This window comes from Danio rerio, chromosome 5, assembly GCF_052040795.2.
Source record: "Danio rerio strain M-AB ecotype USA chromosome 5, GRCz13ab, whole genome shotgun sequence".
NCBI lineage: Eukaryota > Metazoa > Chordata > Actinopteri > Cypriniformes > Danionidae > Danio > Danio rerio.
Genome location: NC_141025.1, coordinates 58,083,883 through 58,100,687, shown reverse-complemented (window position 1 = coordinate 58,100,687; position 16,805 = coordinate 58,083,883). Strand labels below are relative to the sequence as shown.

At 36.1% G+C, this 16,805-nt stretch overlaps 1 protein-coding gene across 3 annotated transcripts in view; it reads left to right on the top strand.

The window, feature by feature from the left end:
- mrps30 (mitochondrial ribosomal protein S30) overlaps positions 1 to 16,805 on the top strand; it is a 28,487-nt gene that overhangs the window by 2,416 nt on the left and 9,266 nt on the right. The window contains exons 2-4 of one of the 3 annotated variants that reach the window (XR_015490264.1): positions 9,505 to 9,650; positions 9,748 to 11,532; positions 15,799 to 16,316. Coding sequence is in view for 1 of the 3 variants with exons in the window: in NM_001089371.1 (NP_001082840.1) it covers positions 9,505 to 9,650; positions 9,748 to 9,853 (252 nt within the window). In the remaining 2 variants the exon portion in view is untranslated. 3 annotated transcript variants of the gene reach the window in all.

Here is a 16,805-nt window from a genome sequence, read left to right as displayed (position 1 = left end):
ATTGGAAATGATCTTATTTTAATATAGTCAGTCGTGAACTGAGGTGGGCCGGTCAAAGGCTTGAAACTCAAGGGCTGAAAAGGAGTCCCACTCCGGCCCTGGGGTCCGTTCTTCGTACGTGGATTACTCAGTTAGCTGGATTTGGATATTGACGATTTGACACGATCCAGGATCGTTTCGTTCTTCAAAGCTGATCCGAGAGTTGTTGTCATAGCAACAGTTCTGCCAGGTTAAACCTGATCGGGAGCAGGTTCAATTTATATAAACAGGATTAGATCGGCTCAGTTCAAGCAAATATAATACAGAAAGTATGTTCCCAATTCTGATATTTTCTTACAGTAGTAGTTATATACACTTGGGAAAAGAGTAAATACTTTTAAAACTATATATATATATATATATATATATATATATATATATATATATATATATATATATATATATATATATATAACTATAAGTTATAGTTATTAATAAAATAAATAAAGTTATATATATTAATAAAACTTATGCAATCTGCACTCTCGAAATGAAAGTACAAAGACTGCCACCTGGTGGTGCACAGAGAAAACTTATTGATATGAACTTTTTAGATCGCTTAGTACAAATTGTGTATAATAAACATATGTGAAATTTTTAAAGCAATAATACATTTATGCAGTCATGAACATGTTTTGATAGTTAATATGTCAGTGATTTGATGCTTCACAATAGTTGCAGACACCTTTACCAATATCAAAATGTTTTTGTAAACAACCATTTATTCTTTACACCGATTAAAAAAACGGCTTCTAAAATAAAGAAAATCTTTTCTAAATGTAGAACTAAATACATTGATATGCATTTAAATACATGATGAATACTCTTGTATTTGAATACTCTTGAATCTCACAACAAATGTGGAAGGTTATTGCGTGTCATATTTAACAAGCCGTTTACTGCTAATTTGACGTAATTTTGCTCACATGGATAATTGAATATTAATCAGATGATGTCATTACGCTGCTGTGCCGTCAGCCAATCGTTGCATTGCTGATCATGATTTCGAGGATCGATAGATCTGTCCTTCACAACACACACAGCGATCTCAGATCAGTTTATCCAGACATTCTAATCTAATTCGCGAACTTGTTTGAAGAACCAAATTAGCGAGAGATCAGTTATCAAGATTAAAAGATCCAGGATCTGCCAAATCATCTTAGATCATTTAAGCGAGGTACGAAGAACAGACCCCTGATTATATCCAATGAATGTAAACAAGCTGCTGATTTGTTTATAAGCATAATTAAGCTGGAGAGCTGCACAATTCTGGCTAAAATAAGAATCACAATTTTTTTTTTGTTTAAAATCAAGATCACGATTTTCTCATGATTCTTTAGATGTAAAATAAAGCTTAATATGAGTCTGCAGTTATTATTGTTTGTTTCTCAAACGTGCTAAAACAACAATAATAATATTATGTGTAGGTCTACTGGTTTCTATAAATAATTCTATTCTTCCTATAATAATTCTGATGTTGAATTATGTTTGAGATATATGCTTGCAGTCATTGACAACATTATTAGACCATCTAATTCACAGGTAAAATCAACATTATAGAGTAGTTACTGACACTGTAAACATTTATTTTCTTGCACAACTGTATGTTCACTATGAAAGAAATAACATATCAAATGCTTGTCGCAATCATAACTCAAAAATGCGACATGATTATTTAAATGATGTGCACGCTTTCGGTTTAATTTTCACTGCTTAGTGCTGCTTATACTTCATGCGCGGCACCCAAACGATCACTCTGTGAAACAAACTCAATATTATTTACAACTGTATTACCTGTCATTCACTGCAGGTTCTGTTCACTAAAGGATTTATCATTAAGTAGAGCGCGCAGCCGCCCTCTGCGGAAACAGCTCACTGTTATATGATTATATGAAGACAAAAATGAAATTTTTAGGTGAATTATACCTTAGAAATACAGTATGTGACTCTTTTAACATAATTTGGAGGTGTCCATGTCGCAGAGCAATGTATGTGAAATAATGAAAAGACTCGTACAGCCACCTTTGCTTCTCTCCTGAACTTGAATTAAGTTCGTCTAGGGGACGAATCGAGATCATTTCGATTCATTGTGCAGCTCTATTTAGCTTTGTTGATTAGGGTTGGGTATCGTTTAGGTTTTTTTGACGGGTGCTAAATCGATACTTTTAAAATGATACCGGTACCAAAACAGTGCCTGAACTGATACTTTTTAGCCCCAAAATGATGGTGGATGTCTCTACAAAAATATTTTATTTGACAAAATATATAAAAAAAATAATTTTAATAGAACAATATAATTAAAGTTTAAAGTAAACATCAATTCATATTGTATTACATATATAAATTTCCTTTGATCATTTGTTGGTTAGCATGCATTTAAGATTTGCATTATGAAATTGCATTAGCTTACTTTTAACCTGTGGGGGGCGGGCAGGGGCCACGTACTAGGAGCACATTTTAATCTATATCACAAAATACTTAAAACATTATTCGAAGTCGTTTGTTTTCATGCATCACTCTGCAGTCTTCATAAACAAGATAATTAAATAACTTAAATTCAAAATAATCTTCCTTGTTCATTTATTAGACAAGTAATGTTATACTGGTGTAGGATAACACATTTCTAACATTCAAGTACATCAAGGCACATTGTTGCACCTGTAAACTTTAACAGGCCTACTGTTGAAGTCAATTTATTTTGCCCTCCCATTCATTTAAAATTATGTTTCTGAAATTTTTTTACAGTGTTTCCTAAAAATTTATTATTCTGGAGTCATAAGTTCTATTTCTTATTGTTTATTTCGTGAATAAAAGCAGCCATTTTTAATTTTTGAATTGATAATTATTTTAACTTTCTATTTTAACTTTTTTTTTTTTTTTTTTTACCTTTTGTAGATAACTGATTAAGTCTAAATTACACTTTAATCCTAATAAAAAACTAAAATATTTAAAGGTACTTTGTCTGAATACAACAAAATAACTTGTTAAATGTTATGCACTGACTGTCAGCATGGGGAAGATAAAAAAGTAGATATTATAAATAAAACTATTATGTTTAAAAATGTGTTGAAAATAAATCATGTGTTGAGGACGGAAGTCAAAAATGAGTGAAGGCAAATCTAAAAGAGTTGAATATGATTTACGTGAGCATTAGGCTTGCCACGATAGACGGTGTTGATGGTGATACCGGTTTTAAGACGCAACACCGGTGACATCACTTTTCCACCGTGATGCTGTGTTCACACCAGACAAATCGTGCTATTCACGCGTAAATAGCCGCGTAAACATTTGAGTTTACTCGCTTCATACGCGCGTCAAACTCCGCTTCATTTGCGTGTCAAATTCACATCAGAACAGACGTGGATTTGTGTGATGGGCAGGGCTTCTGTCTGCCCGGTGACTCTAGCTTCATAGCTAAATGGCTAACATGGATGATATGAAGAAAATAACAGTGTTTATGTGCTTTATGAAGACTGAAAAACAGCGTCGATACGTTTAGGGTCGTGTCTGAGTCCACTACATTCTTTCAGATGTGCATCCAGCTCTGTGAGCTCATTAACTCCTCCAGAAACTTAACCTGGCTGACAGAGGTTTTCAGCAGTGCTTCTGACTGAGCCAAGCCCAGTTTGATGAACTGTTGTCGGTGAAGGCTGGAGGATTTCCCTCGGAACACCGACAACAGGTTCTACGTCACAATCACGCCCCCACAAGAGCAAGCTTCTGATTGGTTAACGCGGCGTGAATTTACGCTGAAGTTCAGATCTTCGAAATCGAGAGATTCGCACGAAACGCTCGTTCATCGCGTCAAACGCGCAAAACGCTCAATTCGCCCAGCATCATTCGTGCAATTTGCGTCATTCGCGCCGCGCCATTCGCACCGCAGGATGTCTATTCACGCGCTTGACGCACGTTCCGCGTCTGGTGTGAACGCAGCATCACACCGTCCTCACATTTGTTTTTTCTAAGCATTCCAAATTAAAACCAAAATAAACTATTCATTGCTTGATAAAAATATACGTAAACGAAAAAAAAATCAAAGGGTGGCTAGTTTGTATTAATGTGTCTTAATATTAATAAAAGTATGCTTAGCCTATTTAAGCTTAACGGTTGTATACTGCGCACCACGTTACTGAACTACAATATCTTAGAGGGAGATTATATTACTTGATAGACAACATTAACTTAAGAGATTTTAAAAATAAAAGGCATTTTAAAAAAGGAACAACACGCCAATCGGCAACAAATAAAACATCTTGCCAGGGTATGCTGTGTGTAATCCGCCACTGACAGTGACACAAGACACCTTGTGCAGTCAACTGCCGCTTTTGAGAGAGAGCTCAAAGCTGGTATCGATAAAACCAAAAAAGCAAAGCATATAGCTATAAATATTCCATAACAATACTTATCAAAATATTTATACATTTACATGTTGTTTATTGAGATTATGTGATCTGTATAGGCTGTCTGATCTTTACAGAAGCTGTAAACTGCGGTGATGCGGTTTGGCTCTGACGAGGCGCTATTATTTAGCCTGTAGTCTTTAGATTTTTTACATAATGTTTAATTTCTTAACATTTCTTTCTTTTTTTATTTATAGTTCATATATAAAATGAGTGCTAGCTTGTTTAGTTGTGATCATTATGCAAGGATCATATTTCATATTCGGTTTATTCTTCAACAGCCTATATATTCGTTAATAATGTATTTTTATAAATGTATTGTTCATAAGGACTAAGCTATTAATATATAATGCATTAAGGTTAATCAACACATTAAGAAATTGAAGTCTGTAGGACAACAACAGACAACCAAACATGTTCCCCGTGTTGGCAAATGTAACCAAAAAGTATCTTTTCGTGTGTGAAGCTGCGCATCTGAGGCCCCGTTTACACTAATGCGTTTTCGTTTTAAAACGCATAAGTTTTGCTACGGTTACGCCATCCGTCCACACTACGCCGGAGTTCTCGAGCGCCGAAAACGGAGCGTTTTGGAAACGCTGGAGAGGCCGTTTTCATTCTAAAATGCTGCTGCTCCGTCTCAGTGTGGATGGGGAAAGACGGAGACATCTGAAAATGTAGGCGGGGCTGCAGACGTTCGCCTATCTGATTGGGGCTTTTCCTCAATATTAAGTAGCCCACACACACAATTCAGTCTCGCATCCCCTTCTTGTAAGTTCAGACTTCGCAAGTTTGATCAAGGCTGCAGTCTCCCCCTTTTCAGTTTGATATGGAAAACAGACTACTGAGGACACGCGTAAATCTTCAAAGGGAACAGTGTACTTTATAACTTCATTCACATCACCCTGGCTACATTGTTTCACTTTCTCAAAAATAAAGGGTAAACATGATTTAAGGAACTGCTTTTTTTATTTTAATATTAGCAACTTAACAGACAGCAGAAATGTTGAGGCGTCGTGCTGCATAATATGAGCGTCATCTTCACTGTGTGGATATTTATAACAAAACGGAGCCAATAGCAACTGCCTCCTTTCAATTTCAGTGAAAATACGAAACACACCCTCTCTTTTGCTGAATATCAGTTTTAATAAGTGACAATGGCCATTATAAAAGTATAACATACAATAAGTTTATACATTGTAGGAAATAAAGGCAAGCGATCAGTCAATATACAGAATGTACATGGATTAATCATTAACTTATCTTTGCGCTCAGCCAAAACACGTTACCTTTGAACAAGTAATAGATTCCAATGAACAAATTCAGGGAATATGTCGTTAGATAAAGACAACAAGATGAATGAAATATAACGTTTAGCAAATATAGCGAGATTAGATCCAGCGGGAGATGCTTGATGAGCTGTCCGACTAGCAGAGCTCTCATCTGGGTAGAAATGCTGCAGCGCTTGCCCGAGAGTGTGTGTTGTCACGTGATGTGGGTTTTCAGCGTTTTGGTGTGGACGTAGAGCAGTTCAGAAACATTGCATGACTTTACTATAGGAAGAATCGCCGACAACTTCGTCCAAACTACGTCTCACAGCCAAAAACTTGTAGTATATCTTTTTTTATTAACTACATAATGAGAAAGAAGCCTTTAATGGGGTAGAACATGTACATGTTTGCTCACCTTTAAAGGGAATTAGCCATTTCTCCTCAACGTTGATAATAAACTAATTTCTTTCTGTATGAAACGTCAAACAGACACAGTTGTTCCTGAGTCCTGTCAAACCTCCACTAGTTTTTCCTCCATTTCGTGGGTCCAAATAAACCGAAAAAGAGCGCTTTTAACTTCTCCCCCAGCCTCCCGGTGGCCTGCAGCAGGTATACACACACGCACACACAAGTGAAAGCTGCTCTCTCATTGGCTGTAGGCGATGTCTGATGTTATTTTCAGTCAAAACTCAATTCACACGGCATGATTTTAATCGCCGACAGCTCCAGACATATAGCACGGCAAATATCTCACAGTAGGGATGCTCAAAATAATCGATTAACCGTTAACCGAAAGGGTGCATTTGTCACCGATTAATGCTATCAGTTAAACGATTAAAATTATTATTTTATATATTTTTAGTTTGGCTGCATAAGGGGCCGATTAAATGCGCCTTTGCGTTAAGAGGGGCATCTTTTGCACGCGGCTCATCCCAGAGCAGCAGTTTGTGTTGTCAAGACAACTACAGAGAACTTTTATAGAGCTTGGTTTCCGCTACATTCATTCTTCCGTGGCGGGAAACAAAATGCATCCCGCCACGACTACATACCCATTCAAAACATTCAGTTATTGTTGTTGTTGTTTTTAATAGCGGATTATAATTGCATCAAAACGTATTAAAAGGTAAGTGGATTATAACAGCGCAAACTTTTCTGTAACCTTATAGTGCTGTGCGCTATCTGTTTAATCCTTTGGGGTTACGTGCTGACTGACTGACTGACTGACTGACAGGTGCGCGATCCGTGAGGTCAGCAAACACGCAGAAGCTTTCAGTTAAGATGAACACAGTTTCTATAGTTATACTTTATTTATTGATACATCTAATAAATAAATAATATAGATACTCAGCATATAATCACTCTATCATGCTGGAGTTTATAGCCGTTTCGCTTTACTTCAGGACGCATTATTGCTGCTCTGAAGGTCTAATTGCTGTTTTAAGTTATCCAGAGCTGTATGAATGTACAAATCTTGAATATCATAATATTATTAAATATTACAATTTTATCAACATATACAGCAACACTTTTGCACAATCGATACCCAGCTGATTCAGTCGTTTCATAAGAGGACTGCGCCTCTTCTCTTCTTTTTTCCTTGTCAACATATAAAGGCAGGTGCGCCTCGCGTTTTTGGAATGAAAAAAGCACTTTAGCTATGGTCGGCCACTTGTTCAACTGCAAGACATACTTAACTTGCGGGACGTTAACGTATAACCCGTGCCTACAGACACATTTGCCAAAAAAGCAAAATGGAAGAAGAATATTGCTTGAAACAGACGTGTTGATGTAAAAAAAGCGCTAATGTTGACCTGGATCTGCCTCATAAACGCAACAAATAGGCTTTACCTTTTATTTTACAGCTTATAAAGCATGTATGCACATTAATGCAATATCATATTTAAACAACAAAACTGTTTACAAGAAGTCAACATATGCGCGCGTGTTGTTATCTTTTCATCACGCAGCGCGCGCACTTGAGCCGCGATGGAGAGAAGGGAAACCACGTCAAGACATAATCTTTAAAATAATGATTTCTTTTAAAAATGTAAAAAGGTTTTGTGACTATAATAATACAAGCGGAGCATTAAAAAAATGCATATTTTCCGTGGAGCGAGCGATTTGAAGAAGTCTGCTATTTTATTTGACGGAAGACAAAATATGATTGGAAAAAAACAGCCTATGCCGGTTATTACAAATAATCAGTCAGTGTTTTCGATTTGTAATATAAATGAATTATTTAAGTGGAAAATAATTTAGGGCAGTCCTATTTATTTTATTCATTTTATTTAGATTATTCTGTTCTTCTGTGATAAACGCTGCAGGTGCGTGAAAATGCTCTGTTGTATTGTTCTATTATTAATATGCTAGCATATAAAAATAAATCAGTATTTATGCAATATTTAATGTGTCAGACACAAAATAGACATGGCAATTTGTTTAATATAAAATGAATAGTAATCTGACCAGTTAACCGTTAATAACCGATTAATGAGCGGCGGTTGTCGGTTAGCAAAATTAACCGAAATAAGTATCCCTATCTCACATGCATCGGCGACTCATTGGCGATTCTCTCAGATCGCGTCTTTGATAGTTCATACTGTGTGATTGTCACTCACATGCACGAGCAGCGATTTGCCTGTGATTTCAGGCATTTTTCGGTAATTTCTCAAAACCTGTCGGCGAGCCAAAATCAAGGCTAAAATCACGCAGTCTGAACTAGGCATTAGTTTAAGCAAATTAGATGAACGTGATCACGCGTGTAGATCTGAAGAGTGTCGCTCTCGCTCACCGAAAACCAGGCTGAATGCGCTGTACTACATTACGTGCGTCTGTTCCCTAGTGACAATAACAAATGCGTGATATCGCCTGTCCGTATTTCTCAAAGTTGTTTAGAATTAAATGTTTAGTGATGGTGTGACACAACGCCTATGTGTGCCTTTTTTGCATCCACCCCTTTGATGCTTCTTACATCCTTGCCACAGCACCGAAATTAGGCACCGAAATTCATGCACTGATTTAAAACCAGTACATACCGGTTACCAAGGTACCCAACCCTAGTGATGATGCTACATGCCACTAATGTCATGCCATTAATGTCAGTGCATGCCACTAATGTCAGTAGACCTAAATGCCATAAATGTCAGTAAGTGACACATGCCACTAATGTCAGTGCATACCACTAATCTCAGTAAACCTAAATGCTATTAATGTCAGTGAGTGACACATGCAACTAATATCAGAGCATGCCACTAATGTCAGTGGGACTAAATGCCATTCTTGTCAGTGAGTGACACATGCCATTAATGTCAGTAGGCCTAAATGTCAGTAATGTAAGTAACGCATGCCACTAATGTCAGTGAAAGAGTAAGGTAAAATGCTGTCCAAATGCTAATTTGACAGAGCTTGTTCTGTGAAACATGAAGGGACATGGCACAAAGAGAAGTGGTTACAGTTTCTTTTTAATTATGTTATGTTGTAAAAGACATTTTTACAAAGGACAGCTTCCAGAATCTCTTCCAGTTTTGTGATGTATTCAGCCATATAATAAGTAGTATAAATACCATTTATAAATTTAAATGAAAAATAAAAGAAATGAATTATACATAAAAACATTCAGAAATTAGGACTAATTCATATGAAGTTAATATGAATTGATGCATATTTTTTTTTACAAAATTCACAGAAATGCTCTCCACAAGGTAATGAAAATTGGTACATAGTAGTAGTTTCTCACTTGAAAGTGTATGTAGTACTCCTTGTGTGTCGTATTTTAATTTTGTTTTTATTTTCTAAAGATTATGACCCCCAGATTAACTATTACTGGCTCCAGGGAGAGAGAACTATCCCAAGGGGACACAGGAGTGGACTGATCGAGCCGATGAGATTCCAGATTGATGACAGACCTCACAGTCAGATCAGAATCCCACAACAACTTCCTGAAGTATGATACCGAACTGAACAGTGTTAATGATTTATATAATTTAAGCAATTTTTGTTTTTAATTTTGTGTGATGTATGCTTGATTTCATTTCCTGCAGTTTGTTCTTCCTGAGGCAGAGATCTCTGGTGAAGTTCCTGTCATCTCTTTGGCTCCGGACCTACTGCCATTGTTCAGGAGACAGTATGACAACAACATCTTTATAGGTTTGTCTGTTCTATTTGGATGATTAAAATTGCTGCTTTAGTGCATTAATACTAGTTAATATTCATAACGACATTCTTTTTTTTTTTTCTGGAAAAGCACCTTCACACTAAAATTCTTGCATCTTTGACCAAAAATAACCTATGAACAGCTGCTCTTGTATTGTGAAGATGACAGCGGCCAGTCTTTTTGTTTATGGTTTCACTTTGATTTAAAACTTATGCATTCATTCAATTGCTTTTGTCCCAGAAGAACCAAAATACTTAACTATAGGACTATAGGCCTTTCAGACAAGTTTTTTTTTTTTTTTTAGCTATGGCAAATAAATAAATAAAATTAAACTGTGCCTCTTTTACATGTCAACTTGTAATAAACTAATAAAAGAACAAAACTGGAGGTTACAAACTTCTAAACAAACATGGGCTAAAATGCTGTCAACTTGATTAAAAGTAGTATAAATTAATAAAAGTGTCTTCCTGTCAACATGACTGGCACACTCAAAAAAAAAATATTTCAGGGTGTCCGCGGGGTTGTAAAAGGTAGTAAATAAAATTTACCAAAATTAAGGCCATTTAAAAGTATTCAAAAGTAATAAACGTCATCTGACAAGGTATTAAATTTTCGAGACCAGTTTTTTAGATAAATTTTCAATTTGTGTAGGCCTTTATTCTAAATTTTGCTTGGATTTATTTATATATTGAGAGTAGGACCTGAGTGCTCTCATGTGAGGTGGAGTTCCGCCCGCACTGAAACAAACCAACGGCTACCCAGCTGGCTTGCAGCCAACTATAGGCGAGCTCACCTTTGATTCAGTAATTAAATTAAAACATCGGGAAATGCATGTTTTCGGACCTCAGGCTGGAGGACGCAAGATTTAAAGACTGGCCTATGCCTGTAGTTGGCAACAGCCACAAGGCTTAAAGGCACGTCTGCAAGAAGACGATTATATTGGCGCTATATTAGTTCATATCAGCTGTCAATCACTGAAAGCTTTCTGCTGCCAGATGACGGGGAGCTTGTGTGGGGAATGGGGGGAATGCAAACGGTTAAAGAGTGTAAAGTACTGATTACAGCGATTATGTGTTAAATGTTGATCCGCCAACTGAGTAGGTGCCTGAAACTCTATGCATTATTCACTGCGTGTTCAGTGCAAATGTCCCCTATAAATGTAAAATCTAGCACTGCACACATCATTGCCTAAGAAGCTCGCCTTTACTAAGTTTGAACTGAATTTGCGGTTCATAAGAAAGAGCAGTATTGCGCCAGTGGTTGTGAGAATACTGCTCTGCTCTGGTCGGCTGACTCGCCTGCTTTATTCCCACAAACACTGAAAACTGTAAATCAGCGCATAACTAGACTGAGCATTTAAAATGACACAAACCCAAACCAAAACTTTTAAAGAGTGATAGAAGTGAGACTTTTCTTCCATTTGTCCATTTTTTCTTGAGATGTATATTATTTTGCCTTTTAGTTATTGATGACTGCTCTGCAGCTTTCAGCCTTAAATTGAATGATTTATTACAATATATAGTTTGTTTTGTAGCAGAAAATGTATTTATTAAGTTGACATGCATATAAAAACAATAATGCAAAATAAATATTTCTTTCTGCAATTCTTCATTTTTGTTTGATGTAAACCAAAAAATGTATTTTTCATAAAGTAACAGTCAGACTTTTTATAGCATATAACTCACATTCAAGCACAATTCAGGGCGGAGAAAGGTTTATAATCGTGCTGCGCCTTTCCAGGCTCAGTGGAGAAACAACCGTAACCGTACCGAACTGTTCTTAGAAAAGCGACTATTGACATATACAGATGTTACTACTTCAATGTGTTCCTTGTGCCGCCATTCATACCGCGGCGACGGCGGTATTTGACCGCTGAGTGGCACTTTAACCACAGATATTCAGCTTTGCCTTTTCACAATGCTAAACAGACTGTTCTGTAGGCGTAGCTTACTGTATGTGATGTGATGTGTTCAATTAAAATATATAATTTTAATTTAGTTTTTCTGGTAATAGACATGCTCTTACACTATACTATTCTGTAGAAAAGATACATAGTGAGAAGTCAAAAAGCAAATATAAGAATTAAGTTATTAGCCTTCAGTGCCCGATTAAATTGCGTTGGGGTGAAAATAATGTTTTGATTTCTTTGACTATCATGACAATGTTATTATCTCAAATCTTAAACGTGCGCATATAAAAAACAGCAAAATAATATAGATTATCCTACCTCAAGCAGATCACTTAAAGTGTAATAAAAATAATGTTGCCGCAGGACATAAACGAAGTCCCGCAAGTTTATTTTTAATAATTTAGTTTCAGTACTATTATTTTTTTTTCTCAAAACATAAATAGCACCTTCAATAATCTAAACATTAAAGATGGACCGCAAGATGTGTTGAGTGGCTATATGTGGTGAAGAACGATGGCAAAGCTAAGTGTGATTATTGTAATAAACTAATTTTATAAAGTTATAAAGCAGAGAGTCCCGACCAACTGGACTGACTTAGCATATGCGGTTGGCTCATTCTTCACGAATATAGAATTAAAATAATGGCGCGTTAGGTTCATTGTGCATCCTGCAGGTGCAACCAACAAGAGTTGTGCATTTTAGTTTAACTTTTTTGAGCGTTATAAGCAGCTCGGTGTTAGTTTTTAATTAAATATATCGAGCCGAAACTAAGCAGCGCATTCTCTCCGCCTCCTCCTTTATAACCAGCGGGACACGCTACTGAAGCAGGAGAGACACTCCGTCGTTCATAATCTTAGCTGATGTGTCGGAGTCGAAAGAATATATCAAAGAGGAATGTTCTTTTTACAGTGCCGATATGTTTAATCTTTTTTTCCCTGTCATTTCTCTTCAGCAAATTATATTTTTAAAGCTGCTTGATTCTTTTAAAACCGAAAGCAGAGCCCGTCAATTGGTGTTTTTTCATAAGATACTCCTTTATTAATGTTTTACTTTATGAGTGTTTTTAATGTGCTTTTTAATAGTTTTATTTTATTCAAAGCAGCGCCTAAAAGCGAATTTATCCTCAAATCGTGGCATGAGAGCGATGTCATGTCGCATATATTGCCTTTTTTCTGATCTTTTTGCATAAAGGTTTTAATCAAAAGACAGGTAATTTAATTACTTTCGATGTGCTAAAATATTTGTTAAATAAATGTTATTAAAAAAAGGCATATGCAATGTGCTCTGACAGGTAAAATCAGATTCTTTCTCTCTTTCAAGTTAAAAGCAAATTTGAATGCCAAAGGATTTTAGATGCATATACAAGACTATATGTAGTATATTAACATCAACAAATTAATAAAATAAGTAGCAAATGAGAAATAAATGACAGACAAGTTGATAAAAACAGACATTATCTCTAAAAGTTATCAGAATTGCAAGATTAAAACAGCTGAATATAGGCCTAAAATAAATCTAGAAAGCTTGCGCACTGATATTTATTCTTTTTTTTTTTCGAATAACGAACAATTTCCACCGCGGGGAGATACCGACAGCTTGATTTGCAGTATTTTCTAACATGTTAGAAGAGGGCAGCGGACATGGCTGCCTTTGGGGAAGCGACTGTGCCCTCAGCAGCTGATTGAGACGGAGCTGCATATCTTAACTAAGTGCACTAAATACTCCGAGACAGGCACGTGCACACATAGGGCTCAACCTGTGCAGTGCACATGCCCTTTTTAGTCTTGGATAGAAAGTGCCCTTCCAAAATGATCAAAAGTGCCCCCGCGACGCAGCACACCCTCGGTCCCGCCCAGGCCCGGCGCTACGGGGGGGCAAAGGGTGGCATTGCCCCCTCAGAAAGAGTTTGTGCCCCCCCAGTTTTCATAAGGGATTGTTCACTCAAACTGAAAATTCTTTCTGTCATTAATTATTAACACTCCCGTCGTTCCAACCTTCAGAACACACATTTAAATATTTTAAAATATATGACATAGCAATTGAATTATGAAAATGGTGAGATTAAAGCTAGTTCTATAGTCCAGAGATCCGGTCCCCTTGTCAGGTCAGGTGCGCCCGTAAATAGCCTTTAAAACGCGCACACGGCAATGGAGGCGCACTCAACTCACAAGGGAGAAAAGTGGGTGACATGATACGAGCAGCTTAATTCATTACATGTTTTGGTTAACTAATTATTTAAACACAACTCTCTTGAGCTCTACAAGGAAAAAACACATAAGAAATTTGCTGTTAAATTAATTTTAGCAGAGACGCAACTGCCAGTCATATAGCTATTAGTTATTCGGGAAGATGTAGCCTAATAAAAATGTTTTAATAAAAATAAATAGTTTGCTGCACAGTCCCACAGTGGGCTACACTATAAATAATATTTTAATTTATTTATTAGTATTATTATTAATATTATTACAATTAAGCTAAAATTGACAAAACGCAGAACCATTTGAAAATTGCTTTCATTTTGCTAAAAAGCGCACTTTTACAGTTGTGTAGAGAAACATCCCATTATGCAGCAGCAGTCAAGCTATAACACATAATTAATGCCTTTTGGGTTTAAAGATGATCGGCCTGCGAAGACAAGTTTGCAGTGTTATAAATGGAATAGGTATAGTGCTTAAGTGGATTTACCACGGATCAACCGAGAAACCTCGTGCGCTGCAGGTAGGCAGAATAATAATCTTTTAAAAATATGTAATTTAGGCTATACTGCTATTTGCTCATGCAAAATTAAACAACAAAAATATATTGTAGATCTATTTTAAGAGCTAAAATACAACATATCAAGTAGTTTTGACTTGTAACTCATGACCCTAAAATGAAAATAACCTGAAAACAAGCTATTAAAAAAGGCTCAATAAATAAAATAATTAATAAATAAAATGACGGGTAGGCCTAGTAACCTAATGGTTTATGATGGTTTACAATATCACTAAAAAAACACACTTATGATAGCCTAAGATAAATCTTTGTTTTTACATTTAAAATGATAAAAAAAAATTATATAGCATATTGAGTTGCGTGTTATCCGTGCCAAAATTTAACCAATTTTCATCTATATATTTAATATTTTAAAAATCAACTCCTTTTTGCCCAGAGAAAGAGGCGCGCGGCACTAGCGGACATGGGGTGCTTTCCCAAAAAAAAAAGACGTACAGTAACTTGCGGCTGAACTCTGCACAGTTTGGGGAAAAAAAGGATATAGTGATGCATGTTTCCCAAAACCCCTAGTTTCTCTGTCGCAGATCCATCATTTGAATCACGTTATAAGTAAAACGCACATAAGCACATAAGCACACAATCATCACAAGGGCAATTAAATAAAGACAACCTAAACATATTTTTAATTGTTTATTTATGTAATGTGAGTTTTTATAACTTTGTTCTTTAAATTATTTCAATATAACTTAGGCTATTCTATCGTGATGACACCATAAAAGGCCTTCAATGCATTTATATAGGTAATAGGGATACAATGAAAAGCCGATTTCACTATTGACCCTGTTTTTATTCCTTGACGGCTTCCCAACGCCGCAATTCTGTTGCGCGAAAAAAAGCTGCTGCAAATAAGCAAATTTATGACAATTCACATTTAATAGTTTCATGAAAGGAGTAGCTGGTGTGCTTCATCTGCGTGATTCTGATTTGACATTCTTCCGCTAAACTTGCTCTGTGTTGAGGTGTGAATGGGCTGTGCTCTTTGCTATTGAGGCTAACACATCAAGGTGTAAATGAGCTATAGTTCTCTTTGCAACTTTCAATTTTGAGGTGGGGGAAGTGGGAAGAGGCAATTCAAATGTACCATCTCTAAAAATAAAAAGGCCGCTTACGCGGCATTTGTGTTTAAAGATTATTACCTTATTTTTATTTTATTATTATTAATTTATTAATTCATTCTTCATTCATTTTCTTTTCGGTTTAGTCCCTTTATTAGTCTGTGATCGCCACAGCGGAATGAACCGTCAACTTATCCAGCATATGTTTTACGCAGTGGATGGCAGGAGGGCCAGCTGGGGCTTCGGGACGGAGTGAAAGGAAAGGCGGAATTTGCCCCGAGTCTGGGAAAGATGGCTTGCCTTAATTACACTAGTTTTCCTATCGCACACATGTGCCAAACACATAAACAAATAAATAAAAAAGGGAAAGAAAACATCTAGCCTTGAGGTATTTTTGCTTATAATCGCCCTTATGTTTCCGTTTTAAATGTAAGGCTGTTGCATAAAATAATACAATTTTAATTTATAATTTACTTTGCTGCGTCCCCCTTGATGTTTCAATAACGCATAATAATCTACACACCATATTAAAGACACAGCAGACATAAAGGTTGTGTGTGAGAGCCCAAGCAAAAAAGGATCAGAAATTGATCACGCACGCACAGGAAAAAAGGCAATTATGCAACACATGACATGCATCGCTCTCAATTGACGGGCTCTGCTTTCTGTTTTAACATAATCAAGCAGCTTAAAAATAATTTGATGAAGAGAAATGACAGGAAAAAAAGTAATAAAAAAATAAAAAGATTAAACGTATCGGGACTGTTAAAAGAACATTCCTCTTTAATATATTCTTTCGATAAATCAGCTAAGATTATGAATGACGGAGTAGGCTATCTCTCCTGCTTGCTTCAGCAGCGTGTGTCCAGCTGGTTATGAACGAGGAGGTGGAGAGAATGCGCTGTTTAGTTTCGGCTTGATAAAAAAACTAACACCGAACTGCTTAAAACGCTCAAAAAGTTAAACTAAAATGCACAACCCTTGTTGGTTTCACTCGCAAGTTGTGTTATTTATATTTGTGGCTGTGAAGTTTATTATATATATATATATATATATATATATATATATATATATATATATATATATATATATATATATATATATATTGAGATACTGAGCCATTACAAGTAAAAAAACAACAACAAAAAACTAAAATTATACTTTAAAGAAGAACAGACGTTTTGAGAAAAAAAACTGAACAGAACT